This window comes from Bolinopsis microptera, chromosome 7, assembly GCF_026151205.1.
Source record: "Bolinopsis microptera isolate Bmic1 chromosome 7, MBARI_Bmic_1.0, whole genome shotgun sequence".
In the NCBI taxonomy this organism is placed as follows: domain Eukaryota; kingdom Metazoa; phylum Ctenophora; class Tentaculata; order Lobata; family Bolinopsidae; genus Bolinopsis; species Bolinopsis microptera.
Window position 1 is genome coordinate 5,728,887 of NC_087078.1, and position 18,210 is coordinate 5,747,096.

The window sequence follows — 18,210 nt, forward strand, 5'->3', positions numbered from 1 at the left end:
TAAAAGTAATCATTAGTCGAAAATTGGGGGAAATTTTCATCTGCATGAACGTTTCTTGGAAAATTATCCCCAGCTCTATGCTTCGGCAATGGTACTTTTGTGGCTAAAGACATGATTTCAGACAATAATTACGGAAAAAAGGAGAGCAAATTGTCGATTACGACTTTTCAAGTCGAGGCTCGGAAAATTAACTCGCTTAGTTTCTCACCTCACTCCTAGAATTGTGCTCTGCAGGAGATTATTTTTTCAGCACCTGATGTTCAAATTCTCAACTCTTGGATTAACAAATATTTGTAATTGTATTCGATTGGTTTTAAAGAGTATAGTCTTGAAACGAATTCATAAGCATTTGCATTTTTCAGTGGACAAATGACTTGGATGTTCGTTTACCATTCTTAAATTTTACTTTATTTGGGAAATCCGTGGAAGTTTGTACTACAAAAGTTCAAATGTCTGCTTTTCGCTCAAGTGCACGTGTTGTTTAATCAATTCACAGTTATAATCCGTTACCGATTTAATATGTTTTTGCGATCTATATTAATCCCCCTGATATAGGCGAGTTTGGGCCCAAGCTCACCAAATTAGCAAAAAAAACGTTTTTAAATTTAGAAACAAATCCCGGTTCGGTCCCGGTGAAAATTCGGCATTTTAGCCGGGACCGGGATTCCCTATACGGAGGTGATACCAGATCAAGATGCTGCAATAATTGCGCAGCTCCTATAATTGAATTCAATTACACCCGAAACACTATATTATTCCATATAAGGCCTGATCAAGTAGCTTGAGCTCTGGCATGGTGACGTCACAAAATAACCTAGTCGGCATACGACACGTTACGAATGTGATCGCGTGCCCGAGGATTCACGAATCCACTGGGAGGCATTGGGTCAGGAAACTAACATGTTGGAGGGGTTTCACAGAGGTTTCAAAACCCGAGTGAATCGCCCAAAGCCCTCTGTTCAAGAATATTTTCATGCTTTAAAGGAACAACAAGTTGTAACAGACTATCATCTGGAGCGTCTGACTGTTGGAAAGACTCCTTTCAAGAAGAAGAGGATTTCCAACAGTACTCTGTAAGACGTTTGTTCTTTCTACACGACATACCCAAAAAACATTGAGTACTTGTTCGCTATTGCGAAATAATTTGGTAATAATATTGAGTAATTTGTTGCATTCCGAAGTATTATATTATTAATCGATTTAATATGTTATTACCAACCAATACATTGTCTCAATTTAAAACATGTTCACTTCTTAATTTATAGCTACTATAATGTACAGAGTTGTCATAGGAACTCTACCCCAGATCTAGCCCATTTCTAGGTCAATTATATTCAATCCAAGCTTGTATGTTAATTACTTGATGACGTATATGGTGGTCATAGGAATACAAGGAATACAAGGAATGCAAGGAATACAAATTTAAAATCTTGAGCTACAATAGTAACTGTTAAGATAATAACAATATCATAAGATTTTAATTTATTATATTAATATAACTTTGCTCCAGGGATGACAGTTCGAGCAGAATAAGATGTCGCAGATGGTTTGATTGGATTTGATATGAGTGACTGGATCTTGTCTAGGACTTTTCGCCTCGATGCAGCGTTAAGATCACAATGGTTAACCCATTAGGGACGATAGGGTCGTTTTTATGACCCACCTTTTCTAGACGAAAAACCAAATTACTAAACGCTATAACGAATCTATAGCATATATACTCAAAATTTATTGGGCTTCATTATACGTAGCCCAATAAATTGTGAGCATATATGCTATAGATTCGATATAGCGTTTAGTAATTTGGTTTTTCGTCTAGAAAAGGTGGGTCATAAAAACGACCCTATCGTCCCTAATGGGTTAAGGAAGTGATCTTCATTCTTAATAATACCAGAACCTAAGACTATATTGCACCAGGAGCATATTCGCTCATCACGAGGAGTTTGATTATATCGGCCAAGTTCAATTTCGAGTCGATGTGCACTGATCCGCAGTCTTGTGATATTAGCACGGTCTGCGTATTTAATGACACTGTCTATGTAATACTCTTTGTTAAATTTAGATTTTAGGTCACGATAGAATTCTAATTTCCGAGAAGTGTTGATACAGGACCCGACCTCCAATATTCTCTAAAGCTACATTTCAAAGTTTTAGTAATGACGTGTGGTGTGAATATTTTACTCCCGATGGGTTGTGTTGATTGAGGAGGAATTCGTTTCTTGAAACCGTTGTGAATAAGAAAGTCCTCTTTTGGTGGTTTTGAGATACTCGGGTTTCTTTCGAAAATTAACTTGGAGTGATTGTTTTTGAGTGTGCGGTAGGCAGTAGGCTGTGACATGATCGGTAGAGAAACATGGGTCTAGCGCGAGGACAGGCTCCAAACCCCTGTACCAGTCCAATTTCATGTCCATCTGTTCTTTGAAAGCTAAAGAGACAAGGGAGTTATCTTTGAGATTTTTCAAGCGTTGGCTATATTTGAGAGTGAGGTTAATACATTCATAGATTAATGGGTAGCGGCCTGACTCACCCCAGACGCCTGCGTTGCTGGTTTTACGATTTACACGCAGTGACCATTTAAGAAAGTGAAGGTGAACTTTTTCGCTGTTCAGAAGGCTAATTTTCTTGAGGATACTAATTTGAAATTTTGTTTTTGTGTTGGGATCCATATTGAGAACGACTTGTTTTGTTATGTGTTTTATGATAGCCATATTAGGTGTGTAAATAGGCGCTCCGTAAAGAACGATATGTTTAATAAGACCATCAAAGAGTGTTGTTAGAGAGCGGTATGATAATTTGGATTTGTATACTGAGCTTTTCATGGCATAGAGTGCACGTATGGCTTTCTTTTTGAGCTCAGTTCGGGCATTTGTGAATGAGCCGGATTTGTGTATTTCATATCACTCCTGACCCAAGGTCTGGCAGCCTACGAATAAAGGTCACGTGATAGGACCCCGATAGGACCGACTGTCACGTGACCTCAGTTATCCGTTATATGGCACAAGTAGCTACAATTGATCAGCTCTTAATTGGGCTGCAATCCTTGACAGGCCTATAATTCCCAATTTTAAATGAACGATGTCTTATTCTACAGTATGATGAGAGCGTAAAGGGAATGCTTCCCGGAATCAGCAAAATTTTTTGTAGTTCCTACAATTTTTTAGATTAAATAATTAACGATATAATAAGCAAACGACGCTAAATTCATTGTTTTAAGGGGGGGGGGGGGGGGGGGGGGGGGGGGTCAACCTCATTTTACCTCATTTTACCTCATCCCAATTTTGCCTTTTTTGGCTGGCCTCATGAGGTAAAATGAGGTAAATCTCGGCAAAAATTTTAACAGGTAAAATTCTCTAAATCGTCAATTTAGTCACGAAGGAGTATGGAAGGAGTTCTAAATGTGTGTTCCTCTAATATAAACAGTAAAAAATGGTTAACTTTAGTCGAGGTCTCAGGTCTCTACAATGTCGGGAAGTTCCTGCAGGAATTTGCGCATTGCGCTTGAAGCGCAAGATTCACAGCGCCAAAAGCGAAGGTCGTAGAGACATGAGACCTTGACTAAAGTTAACCATTTCATACCATTACTTTAAGAGTATGCCACTTTCAGAGTCCTGAACACACTCCCATATCTCTTAATCGTCAATTATATGAATTTTACCTGTTAAAATATATCATCTTTTACTGATATCATTTTAGTTTAACACTGTTAGTTTTAAAAAAGAAAATAATACTTCACACCAAACTAACACACAATATGAGAATATAAAAAGGAAGGTTTTCTTGGAGACCTGGACCGAGCATCAAAATAGTGTACATTGCTACTGTCATTGTCAAGACTCAAGAATAAGAGGGTCTAGTTGTGGGATTATGCTGGATAACAGATATGATAAGTGGTAACATCCTACAAAAGAATGTTAGCTTACTAAGGAATTTTCCTCTTACTGAATCATACAAGAATTTAACTAAGTTCCTCCTAGTCCTAAGCATTATCTTGTTTCAGAAGATGTATGTAATTAGTTACATTTTTCCAATGAGAAACTATCGATAAGTGAGCCACTCTAAATCTAGGTAAACTATAGGTAAAAATATAATATTAATCATAAGCTAAAATGTACTAATCTTTGTATTCTAAATGGGGAAAAGAAGAAACATTGTCAGTCAGTCGAGAAACATTGTCAGTCAGGCTATTTGGCAGCTTTGTAGATGTTGTGACAATGCTAGTAGTGGTCCCAGGCTTGCGACTGGAATTGCGGTGTTAAATCGATTTAACGGTATACCAACGATCCACCTCCCACTTGTTGTTTGGTACTTAGCATTAATAGTGTTAGCTGTAGCCATTTATAGCAAGAATCTTAAAACTAAAGGGGATGACAAGGAAAAGAGGAAGGAAAAAGAATAACGGAACAAACAATTAATTAAAGTATTTACAGGAGCATTAGTTATTGTAATTACAAGCTCCAATAATAAATCTTATGGGATAGTTCTTCTCAATATTCATTTTGGATATAGGTTATCATTATACGTCTACTGTGAAACTAGAGATGAAAGTGGAAAAGTTGGTTTGGACGGTCCTGGCATTGCTTTTAATGTGTGGTAAGTTGTGTCACGTGCCTAGTTGTGTTTAGTGTCTAATATTTAAAAAATTAAAGTCAATACTATGGGATATAATCCGTATCTCTACTGCTAAGTGAGATTAATTATCGCTGTTCAGGTATTTTAAAACTAGCATACTCTACTATTTACATATTATATAATTTTGATATTTAAGGTGAAGAGGTAAAAGCAGCAGCCACTGTTGAAATGTCATCAATCAATGTACGCAATAAGGACCCTAACAACGCAATTGATGGTGACGTGAAAACTTACGTTCACTCCATGGACGTGGACAATGATAACTTTGAATCTTTCCCAACACTCAACATTACATTCTCGTAAGATCATTGAACCCACTGTCATAAGAATCGAAGTTTGTCGTCAAGCTTTATTATCGATCAAATTAATTAAGGGGGGGGGGGGGGGGGGGGGGGGGGGGTTCACCCTCATTTTTTTGTGAAACTTGGTTTCAAGATAGCCAATTGACCAACAAACTAGGACCGGTGACCGAACTTGGCGGCCAAATTCTGAAAAATGCCCGGCAAATTTCAGAATTTGGCCGGCAAATTTTTTTAAAGGCCTAACTCAAAATTCCATATTAAAACTTAAGGTCGAAATGCGATTCTACGTTGATTCTGAAAATTTCATGTAAAAATATTGAAACCCTATTGAGTTCTATTGTTTTGAACGAAATCAGTTTCACAAATATCGCGAACTGAGATATGGGCGATTTTGTTCATTTTTTGCGATTAATTGAACACAGAATCCACAGTTAGGTAGATACTGAGCTGATAATCATAGAGAATGTGTAGTATAGGCTTACCTTCCATATAAAGTTGATTTCATTCAAAAATATTGATATTTGACTAATTTATGGGCCAAAATTGACCAAATTTGGTACGTATGCCCAAATATGGGCATATGGTTTTTGGCTCATAACTCAGTCAATTTTTGTCCAATCTTGATGAAAATTCATATACGAGTTCAGGGGACCACTAGCTATAAGTAGAGCACCTGAAATCTGGGTTTTGGGCAAGTTCAGGGTATTTGGCTAAATTGGGCCTAATTTGGACCAAATATGGGCGTGGCTGCCCCGCGGGCACCGTTTGGCGGTTGGGGTCCGGGACCCCCTCAAAAGTTCGGTCACCGGTTTTAGTTTGTTGGTCAACTGCTATCTCGAAACCAAGTTTCACAAAAAAATCAGGGTGAACCCCCCCTTAAAATGTCGACGAACAAATAGGATGCATTTTCCGGTAATTTGTTAACACTGCCTTATTTTCCTTAAAAATCGCAGTGCAAGCAGGCGGGTTACGACAGTTACCCTCTACTTTTATCGTTACGATGACTGGTGTAAAAATGAGATTGCTAAATGTTTAGCCACCTGGAAGCGACTTCACGGGATTAAGGTATCAATCGGCATTGCTGAACAGGGAGAGTCATCATTAATTGGTTAGTTTAATAGTATTATGATACAACTAGTGTAACCCGTGCCTACGGCCGGGACTTCACTATCCCAGTTGAAATGAACCCGCCTAATATTATATTCAAAGACACGCGTTACATTTTCGTAGTTAAAACAGTGGGAAAGTATGACCTCGCTCAGTCCAAAGAGACCGCAATTTAATTCTGAGTGTCCCTGTATATAATAGCAATACTTGATAGGCAATCTTGAAGTACACTGCCAAATTACCTAATTATATAGCAAATATGTTATGAGGTGAGAGAGAGCGAGAGAGGGAGAAAATGTGAGCCATTTTATGTCACATTTGTGGTACAAAACCATCAATTAAACCACTTACCACCGGCCGATTTAAAACACCTTAATCATTTGGCTTCCTCATGGTTTTTTCGGCACTATACCGAAGAAACCAGCCCGCAACTCTTACCGTTTTCTTGATTAAGCAGCTCGGGAATTACACACGCACACACACACACAGACAGAAACACAGACACACACACATTCTGAGATAATTGTTTAAGATGGATAAGTTTGTTCAACATGAGCATTGAATAGTAATACACCACTGACGTCACAAAATTTGAGCTAGTTCAGACGAAAAGTTTGAACCATAAGTCACTTAGATAAAAACGATGTTATTACCGCTAAAATTGAGTTCTTTCTCTCTTATCAGAGTGTGGAACTGCCCCTGAGTACACACTACCAGACATCACCATCGCAACAGAACCAGCGCCTATAGAACAAACACTTACCTGCACTGACACTATAATAGGGAACTGGATTGTGGTACAGCAAACGAGGAAAGACGAGGTCCTACAGTTCTCAGAGATATCCATCGCTAATGAAGGTGAGAAAACTATATTTTATAGTATAAATATTAAACCATCTTACCACACAACAAGTGTACTCATTTTTAATCTCCACGCAGGAATATGGTTTTTGGGAATTCTTGTAGATATGAAACTTACAACTTTATATGACTCACACTTACAACATATTATTAGGTAACATCTCATATTATGTAACATCCCATATTAGATAACATCCCATATAAGGTATTATTTTGCGGAGAAACCTTTATCTTAACAATATCAAACTCTTTTGTAACGCTTCGAAGAATTCCATAGTTTGAAATTTTGCTGTTTCAGACCTAGAGGCCCCGTCGCTCGGGACAATGATGGCCTACAAATGGGACAACTGTCCACTGGTGATACGAAATCTCAAACTACAGCTGTTATCAGTATCAAAGCAAATGTAGACCCAGTTTCATCACTTCTTCCTGAATACAAAGGAATGACAATCAGTCTGACAATTCGACTTCCTGATAATGTCGTGGAAATAGAAAACCATTACACTTCCGAGACTGCCGATATGGACCTCAGTAACATTTCATCAAATAGGAGGTGGGTCCTTTACAAACTGAACCGGAAACTGGTCATAACATGCGGAGGAGAGAAGGTCTGGGAGATGGATTACATAAAGCTGTTTGATAGAAAATATGATGGAACAGTGTTCAGTCAGAGGAGTATGAGGGCGTGGAGTAAAAAGGTGGTGGAGATCATGTTCACTGAGCAGCACACGACTGGACTATCTTATCAGAGATCAGGTAGAATATGAACATTGAGCAAACATATCATCATGAAAATTGTCTCTTAAAGTTATAATTTGGTTTTCTGTTCACCTCCACCTAATAATTGTATAAATCTATTTCAGGATCCTGCTACAAAGGTTATTTCATGAGCAGGGAAGTAGGTTGTGTGGAATGTCCCCGGAACACATACAGCAAGAGTGGGGCTATGTCTTGTACACCGTGTCCTGATTACAAGCTGTCACCCTCAGGCTCTGAGAGTGAAGCTAGCTGCTCTTCATCAGGTCTGGTTTATTATTGGGTGGGTTTTCAGATTTCAGAAAAACATGCAGATATAGAATGAGGCTCTAATCAAGGAAGTCTTGGTTAAGCGTAAAATCTAAATCTCCCAGGTTACAATCTACCTATCCAGACAGTTTTGGTCCACGACTATTATCCTCAAGCTAATCCTGCCAACGACACGCACAAACCTTCGCTCATGTTTGACGAAAATCCAGCCACTTTCTATTCATCTAGATACGATAGCCAAGGCCCTTGGGTGGAATTATACTTTGGCACCAAATTTACTATCTCCAAAATAATTTTCATTCCAAGATACGACTACTATCTGAATAAAAACGAAAACACGATATTCTCCATCCTCAAAGAAAACGGAGATATAGAAGACTGCGGAACTTTAACCGGAACAGACACGCAGACTAAAACAGTGGAAGCTCAAACCTACGAGATGTCTTGTGCGAACAACGAGGGAGTAGGACTGAAGGTGTGGAAAAAGACAGGGGGTACTTGGTGTGCTGCAGAGATCACTGTATCTTACTCAAATCGTTAGTATTAAATATTAATCATTTTAATAATCCAGAGAGCATTACAAATTGTAATTTAAATATTGCTATAAGTTATGACACGTGTATACTCTCTGAACCATAGGATACCCAAATATATTGCATTTAAGAACAATAAAACTCAAATAAAATACATCACAATTTCAGCTGAATGCACAGGACTTCGACCCTGAACATGATAAGCTATCAACTACCACTCAGTTTCCAGTTCCTCCAGGAACTGAGGTTGAAGTATCATGTAAACCTGGTTACGTAGAAATGTCAGGGAAGATAACATGTTTGGAGGGAACAAGATTCTCCCAAGAATATCCCATAACTTGCGAAAGTAAGTATGTTAATCAAACAGGTGTTTTGAGGTAATTTTCGCGCGCAATATGATGCCATAATTAGGAGGTAACGCCATTATTTACCCGCTTAAATACCAAAAACTATAACAATAACTTAGATATCTTGTTATTTATATTACCTAAAGTAAGTATTTCCATTCTCAAAGTAATGAGGTCTTTTATAAATCAATTGAAAGATAAAGGTACCAAGAAGTCTAGTTTTTTGGCTTTCCATTGTATAGAAACGCCAAGTAGCCCAAGTTAGATGATGAAGTCCGGTTCCCCACTCCTGTTGATAGCCAAACACCTCGACGTTCACACATTACGTAATCGATATTTTGGCAATTTTTACCCCCCCCCCTCCGTAATCAACCGTAATCAAGACCGAACCCCCCCCCCCCCCCCTATATTACGTAGTTAAGGTATGACCCCCCCCCCCCCCCGTAATCAAACATGTTCATGTTAAGCCATTTATTTATTAAAAGCTATCACAACGGATTAATGAATCAAATAATCGCAAAGCACTTACTAAACGAAAATTGGTTTAAAAAACGAAAATTTTGATTACATAATTAACGAAAATTGTCCAATCGGTATTTCGAAAATCTGTAAAAAATTAAAATTTTGATTACGTAATCAACGACCAAAACCCTCCCCCCCCCCCCCCGTAATCAACCGTAATCGTTTGAAACCCCCCCTCGGCTAATTACGTAATATGTGAACGACCCCAAAATAAAACCAACTCAAATTCATTGTTAATAAAATTCAAAGAGTTGAAATAAAATTCAAAGAGTTGAAATAAATGGGACTTTTTCTGATTTTCAGAAACCACCCCCCCTCCCCCTGTCCGGATTTGTCCACTCCTGTTGATAGCCAAACACTTCGACATGGCCCCAGACTGTCCAAGGCATTAAGAAAAATAAATCCGAACTCGACAGAAACGAGATCAACTTCAGCTTCCCCTCTTCCCGTAGGATATGTCTCCGCCTTCCTACTTCATTATAGTAAAGTTGCTGTTTACTGTTTCCACCCAGTATCAGAGCTTCTTAAAAACTGTCCTTGCAATGAAATAACGAGTTGTAATAAAATTGAAATCATCTCTACTCTCCAGCCTTCAGTTCTTTTCAAGCATTTCAACAAGAATACTGTTCCTTGCTCTCCCAACCCGTTGAATGTATGTACATTTCATGAAACTTTTGGTTTTTTGGTATTTTGTTCAGGCTTTTTAAGATCCTTAACGCGATTGTTCCCAGTGTTAACATAAAGATTAACGGAACTGTACCTGTCTGTGGTTTCCGTGTATATAGGCTGCTGAATACGCACGCACCCGCGCCCGCGCCCGCACCCACGCACGCACGCACCCGCACCCGCACGCATGCACGCACGCACATCAGTAACTGATAAGAGAGCGCTAATCGCAACGAACAAAGGAGGTCCTGTACTGAAAGGAGGCTCTAAGAGGCAACTAGGAAATTCTCACCATTGTTTCAGTTGTCTGGCGGTGTTTAATGAGAAGCACCTGATATAGTATTAGCCGCTAGAGTAGTGTAGAGAATAATCGCAAGTTTTACCGTTTGCCTTTGCTTTAGCTTTAATAGCTCTCCAATGATAAACCATCGGGTTTAAGCAAATATCTAACTCTAAAAAGAGTTGTCAGTACCATGTACATTGTACACCTTACCGATCTTGATAAACTTAAAAAACTAAAAGATACTTTTTCTTCACACACATTCTAATAATTGATTATCTTATGCAAGCAAGCATTCTTTTGCCTACCTAAACTCGACATAATATGATGGGAGGAGCTAGACGGGACATCTTCCCTCATCTTATCATTCTCTTCATAATGATAAATGATGTAGACAATACAGGTAAAAGTTTGGAAGAACTTTGCTTGGTTGATTTCAGCTTGACACAGCTGTAATAACACTGAATGAAACAAAATATGCACTCTGAAGTTTAATTCTGTAGTGCTCACTCTCAAAAATATATTCAAAAACTTTTCAGCAAAAATTGAACCCGCATCAGTGTCCCAAATTAGCACTTACGGAAACAACAAAGCGGAACGTGCTATCGACGGTAATGTGACAACAAATTCTGAAACAACTGGGTATTCATGGAACGCTGAATTGTGGTTTAAAATGCAGTTCGATGCTTTCCTATTCTTTTCTGAAGTGGTCATCATCCAGTCTCATCTCGATTGGAATGCTGCTCGTATGGAGGACGCGAAGATATTTGTAGTCAACACAGATACAGGAATTACCAATCTCTGTGGAGTTCTCAAAGTGGGCCCTGTAAAGACTATAGAGGGACAAACGTATCACATTCCTTGTCATATGAAGTGTGGAAATGAAGTGAAGGTGACGCTGCGACATGACAAGGGAAGCTATAGCAGAGATGCGGCTATTCACATGAGAGAAATATCGGCATTTGCTACAGGTATATCAGCGACATAAAATTTTTGAGGTATATTCAACGGATTATAATTAACAATTATAATAAAAATTGGTTTCCAGACTCCTTCAAAAACTTACTATTTGCTAATAGTCAGATAATACACACAATTTCAGTTGGATGCACAGGACTTCATCCTGAACTTCACCCTGAACACGATAAGCTATCAACTACCACCCAGTTCCCAGTTCCTCCAGGAACTGAGGTTGAAGTATCGTGTAAACCTGGTTACCTACAAATATCAGGGAACATGATGGTTATAACATGCGCCCAGGAAACATGGTTCTACCCAGATAATCCAATTACCTGCACAGCCACAGGTAATGGGTTGAGACACAGTTTTAAAGCTGTGGAGGTAACATTTTAAGCAGCACCCGAATTTGACCAGAAACAGAAACAAAAAACTCTCTCAAACTTCACCTTCCCCTTTACTCCCCTGTCCCTCTAAATCCCCCTCTCCCTCCCCTTGCTCCCTTGTCCCTCTAAATCCCCCTATCCCTCCCCTTGCTCCCTTGTCCCTCTAAATCCCCCTCTCTAGTCTCCCTCACCATAACTTAGATATCTAAAAATAAACAGATGCCAGGCGGCCTGAAAATTGAACCAAATAACAAACAGAAAAGTACAATTGGTAAAGGCCTATAGACAAATGGCGAACAGTCACAACAGTACACAAATACCTTGTTACGTCTTGTTAGTTGACATGAAACGTGCTTTTCAAACACTCTACAATGGTTCCATGTCACGTGATTTGGCATCTTAGCTCTCTCAACGGTCCAGGAGATGTAACCTTGACAAATTTATTTCATTAATCTTGTTCCACAATAACTAATGATAAAACCAAGAAATAAACGGCAGCATCATCTTCGTATACACAACACTCGACAGTCGACACTGATCCAAACTTAAAGCAACATTGAAGAAAACTCACCGTGTCTTTACCAGAAGAGCTTCTAGCAGAGAATGACATGTTACACCTGCTCAAAGTTAGAATGTTAGAAAATATGTCCAAATTTAGAAACATATCGAACAAAATAAAGCGGCAACGATCTGCGAAGCATGCTTTGCTATTGCTAGTTTTCGTGATAAAATATTAACTTTCTTTCATAAAAATATCCGCGCGCCTTCCAAAAAAGTACTGAATTTGCCAAAATGTTACAAGCATCGTGTGATAGCGTGATACTTTAGGCGCAAAGTACGCATTAAGTAGTCACATCAACAAATATTGCAAGCAGGAAAAATGTGCTTTTAAAGCCAAAAGAAACACACAACAATATCAAACTAATATTCAAATCAATAATTAAACGCAAACACTGGATGCTATTATGTGTAATGAAAACATTCTCTAATATAATCTGTTTCTTAAGCGACAGCTCAACTAATGCTACCATAATTTTACAAACAAGAATCTTTATAAGATACAAAAGATGCAGAAAAATTCGATTGGTTTTTATGGAAAGAGGGAACGTGAACCTATCATTCCTTACCCCAAAAAGCTCCAATTTCTACATGTTAGGTTCAGATTAAAACCTCAATAATTAATATAAGTACCACAATTGGTAAATTTAACGTCTTCTATACGCAACAACTGTACATTATAATAGTAAATACTTCAAATAACTTCAACATGGAAATTCCTATAAAGACATTCGTATACAAAAGTTTCCTCAAATTAAAACACTCAAATTCCTAAGCTACAACATACGTTATAAGAAATACGTAAATCCTAGCATACATTTCAACAATTATTGTATTCCTATTTCCTAACCATGCTATGTATTCTATCACTATACTACTATATAACACTCTTATACTAATTCTAACACTCTAATACTTTAACATAAAACTATTCCTAAATTACTGACAGAACTGTAAAATAATATTCGGGTCGGATCAAGCGGGTCACGGCTTAAAATTTGCTGTCATTCTTGATTCAGACAGTCCCTAAATGTAAGCGATACTGCCGAATAGCACATTTAAAGGTGACAGAGTTAATAAATGTTCCGTTCCATGTAAGGTCTGTTCTCGACGACCCGGTCTAAAGACAGATTACTGATGTCTAAGTGGGGTTGAACACCGCACATAATCTCAGCTAAACACTGCCCTGCTGCGGGGGACTGTTGTATACCTGGGTTAAGGGAGGCTTTAATATTTAGGAGCAGCTTTTAATTAAGATGGAGCTCATTTAGAAGTTTGGGAGTACATGAATGTTGTTCGGGGTGCAGACTTACAATAATTATAATCATAATTCATAACATAATCATTTACGGTGCTGAAAAGTCGGCATTCTTTCACAGTACACATGTTTGAAACATTTTTAATTAAACGATAAAACCTCGTGGTTTTCACGTGGTTTTCACGTGGTTGTCACGTGGTTGTCACGTGGTTGTCACGTGGTTGTCACGTGATATGCCCTCACCGTGTCCGGAGAAGCCGTTTATAAAGTAATGGTCAGGTATTGCAGGGTGAGGTCCAATGAGAGCGTTCTGATCCAGTGTGTTATACTCGTAGTACCCGACCCAACCCCCTGTCATTAGGTAAGATTAGTTATTACTTACATTATAATTAGTAATTACTTACATTATAATCATTCACATTGTAATAAGTAATCATTCATATTACGGTAATTAGCTAATTGAAATAATCATGTGGAGTTTAATAACCGATATCTAAAATTATCTTTGTATTGTTGAAAAGCAATATCAAAGAGAAGGGATATATTTATTTTGATATTGTAATGTCAGCTCCTGCAAATTAAATGCTGCCTCACGAGTCACGAACTCGTAGCCACCTCAACACAATCTGAGGAGGGGGGGGGGGTACCTTGGTTCTCAGGACATCAATCACTACAGGATACAAGAATACCAAGATTAAAACAACTATATTTTACCTAGTATCTTGGTGGCCTCGAAAGCAGGAATACGATACGCTAAATTCTCCCAGATATCCTCAATAAAGTTAGCGTCGTCAACATCGCCGAAGTCTTTCAGCTCCTGTAAGTGTAACGATACAAGAGTCAAGTATTGACTGTACAAACTTGCAAGTACATTCAACTTTGATGAATCGTGTTGTGTTTCATAATAATCATTGAGAAATAATATATTTAAGGACTGATCACTTAATCGAATTTTGAAGGAATAATTATGTAACCAAGCGTCAATTTACTAAAACAATGACTACAAAGTGACAGCAATTAAAGACAGGACAATGACCTCCTCATCGTCAACAAATGTTCCAGCGGAGGACTTGACGATATAGTTGGGACCCTCAGATCGTATCACAGTTTTCAGAGGACACAGTGTTAGGGGCAGGTCTGATGGTCCTTCTGAAGACAAAGTGAGATTTTAATAACGGCAGTTTACTGTTACATTTTAACTTCTCACAATTCAGTATCGCCTTCTTTAGGAAATCCAATTGCACACCATTAAGATCTAGATATGCATCTATTCTTGATATAATATATTGTTTGATAAGGCATGTGACATTTACAAACCTTTACAAGCGATATTAAAGGTGTAGTGGCGCTGGGGTGTAACAGGAAGGTTGAACCTAGAGTCTGAAGACAGTGCTGAGTTCAGGAGATTGTTTGTGAACTTAGCATGAATTCCGGTGGAGTTAACAAACTTGCTGTAGTGGAGAGTCTGGGTCCTGTTTGTCTTTAAATCATGGACCTGTAATTTAGTTCGTCAGCAGATAATATCTCAAAATCTGTAGTTTCAGCTGCCCCAGCGGGTAGGTTTTTACTAACTCGGATTATCATTTATTTAGTGTTTCATTCACGTGATATACAAACTAACCAGTAAAGACTTGTCAGGATTGAAGCCAGTTACCCTACAAGTAACAATATCAACCCCCAAACTCTTTATCTTGTTCTTGTAAGCGGAGAGAAGAAGCCATGGATCAAACCAACCCTCGTCCTCGCCACAGTCTGAACCTAACACAATGTCTTCAAGGTTGAGGTAGGGGTACTTCTCCTTTAGCTCACTTTGGTTGTACCTGGTGTGGTAGCTTCATGTAATGAAATCAGTTAACTTATATATCACTAAATATATCTATCTAGCTGCATAACAAGCGATCAAAAGTGTCATCAATCGATTGTAAAAATGTTAATATTTCTGAACATCCATCATCATTAAAATGTAAGTACGTTTCCAACCTGTGAACCTTTACATTAGCTTCCTTCTGTACAGCTATATTGGTCTCCAGACGGTCAGCATCCTCTTCTCTCGCTAAAAACAGGTAGGAACCGTGTTTATAGTGAATATCAACTACATCCTCATCCCCCGGCACTCCTGTAATTATATTGCATTTAATTATTATAATAATAATATCCTCTGGTCGGTCCCTAGGGTCAGCTGACTCCGGGCCAGAGATATATTACCGACTGCCAAGGTTTGGTGCCTAGGCAGTCGAGACCTCTTATTGAGACCCGATATAATAATAAAGTAATAATAACTAGAAATTTATACATCGCTTTATAGTTTAGTTTATTTTAGTCAAAAAGAACTCAAAACCCATCTAAAGCGACTCATAAACATGTACATAAGAACTAAGAATTTTTTGAATATTTATGAAGTATGATTTTTATGAGAAAAATATTATATGAATACATTTTCAAAGATATGATTATATGAGTCTTTAGTCTCTTTTTAAACAAGACAATATCGGTCAACATTTAGGAAGAAATAGTCTTGTTCAGTTCGTAGTACAGGTACAGGTCGACTCTTGATGTCGATGCATTTGGTGATATAGTCTGGATTTAATTATATGTTTGACAATATCATTGTTTAAATAAATAATAATAGAATATACTAAGTAGTAACAATTATAATTGACATTGTCAATGACACAAGACATCGTCATCATTTATGATCTTGATCACGGTATCTTATTATTTGAACGGTTGATTAAACATGGAAATGGAAATTATTTGACACGAATGGGCTTGTTATACTTATCCAATTAAACGTAATCAGATTACCAATTAATAAAACGGTAATTAACGATAGTCAAATACAAATATGATTGACGTACGTAAATGTTGATCAATTTCTTTAATAAACTTGATTGAACTTTGAGAAAGTTTGATATTTTCAGCCAGGCTAAACTGCTGACGAATAGAGGCCCACGACAAAGCAGACGCGGATCTCACGTAAGTTGGTTCAGGTTCCAGCACGCATATTCGACTAGGATCTATAAACTTTGTCAAGTTGAAAGCCACCGACATTCCAATCACCCCTCCACCTGAAATTTATATTTTGAGATGGAAATTAACAACGTGACAAGTAGCTATAAGGACTAAGATAAATAAACCCTCTAGAAATCTAGCTACTCCAAAAAATTCAACTAATCACCTTGGGCGTGAAATAAAACGCTTTTTATTCATGATTATTGAAGTGACGAAAATAAAAGGCTTATCAATCAACTCGAATTGAAACAATAATTGATATTGCCTAAGATTCGATGTTATAGAAAATTTTCAGAGAGTGATATTTTCAAGTGCAGGGGAAAGTTACCTGCTATAACAACATCTTTTACGATTCTTCCTGCCATTTTTCCAGGCGAGATAACTTAACTGTGTTATCTGTTAGTGTTTACCATCCTAGTAATGCATTTGTGACGAATATGTTTGATTCAATATTGTTACAGTTGGACAAAGATTATAAACAGCGGACCGAATCCTTATCAGACCGAATCCCTATCGCTACTATCACAGTATCACTATCAGTAGGGATTCAGTCCGCCATACGGACTAGATACCGACTGCTATCAACATTAACTTAATGGCATTTGAGCAAGTGAAACCACAATATATGGTTGCTTCATAAAACTATAGGATTAATTTGTTACTTCCTTCCCTGAACTCCCTGAACAAAAACCAGTCATTAATAACCGCAGACCGGTTAAGTGCCATGAAATTAATATAAATGCGGATTGCGGACATTACTGCTCGGTTTTTGATGACTGGATATTCATTTTACCATATAATGAGTAGTCTCTCCACACAAATTAATCCGCATTGAATGATACTGTAAGGAGTTGCTTAAGGACGTAAGGGGGAAGTCATGGGGTATTTTGGGGTATTATGGGGACTTCCATAATCCAATCAGGCATTCCCCCCACCATAAGCAGCAGTTTCGTTGATGATAAGAAGTTATGATAAATCATAACAGATGGCAACAAAAATGCAACAAATTTGATGTCTTTGCGAAATTGTCTTATATATATATATTATTATTATATATTTATCACAATTATCTGATATTGGTAAACTTTTATAAGAATGATTTGAACATTCTCGTAGTATTAAAAAGTACAATCAAAATTGCACATTAAAACGTTTAAAAGAGTTTAAAAGTTTAAAAATCTGGGGCCTGCGGGTAACAGCCAGCCGAACTAAAGACGAGCGCTCCTGAGTCCTGGTATAATAATTAATATATACCACTTTCTACATGATCTGTGATGGCGAGTTCTCGAAAATGTTATACCATGAAGCTACCGTCTTCTGACTTAGACAAAGAAGTGTGATGTTAGTGAATATCAACTTGTATCAGAGTCTATTCCACAGAAACGTAGGGAATGTCTTCGAATACCCCAGCAAATACATCAAATACTTCCTTGTTGGTATACTCATCTGTGATAATTTTACCCACATCTTGTTGAGTATAACAAGATATAATATAAATATATACTCCGCGTTATCTACAAGATGTTTTATAATGTTAAATGTTAGAGAACACGACGCAAATAACAGGTTGGTCCTGTCATGTGATTTATGAAGGAGACATTCTCTCAGCTCCTTCTACGGTGAGCTACTCCCTCTCCTTGCTAAATGACAACACATTTATATATACTATTCTATATATTAATTAATACTATTAATTATGCAATGTCCAAAATTTTAATTACTATATTGAATTTCATAGACTAATTTGAAAATTGGCAATTAAATGT

The 18,210-nt window shown here is 37.7% G+C and overlaps 1 protein-coding gene and 1 pseudogene across 1 annotated transcript; both read right to left on the minus strand.

Annotated features, from left to right (window-relative positions):
• LOC134818953 (peptidyl-prolyl cis-trans isomerase-like) overlaps positions 1–18,210 on the minus strand; it is a 53,087-nt pseudogene that overhangs the window by 16,394 nt on the left and 18,483 nt on the right.
• LOC134817740 (FAD-dependent oxidoreductase domain-containing protein 1-like) lies at positions 12,385–16,860 on the minus strand. Its single transcript, XM_063826985.1, has 9 exons — positions 16,773–16,860; positions 16,291–16,500; positions 15,413–15,548; positions 15,054–15,252; positions 14,750–14,927; positions 14,469–14,581; positions 14,147–14,249; positions 13,676–13,783; positions 12,385–13,384 (listed from the first exon to the last, which is right to left on the minus strand). Exons 1-9 carry the CDS (start codon positions 16,807–16,809, stop codon positions 13,248–13,250), a joined length of 1,221 nt encoding a protein of 406 aa, XP_063683055.1. The 5' UTR covers positions 16,810–16,860; the 3' UTR covers positions 12,385–13,247.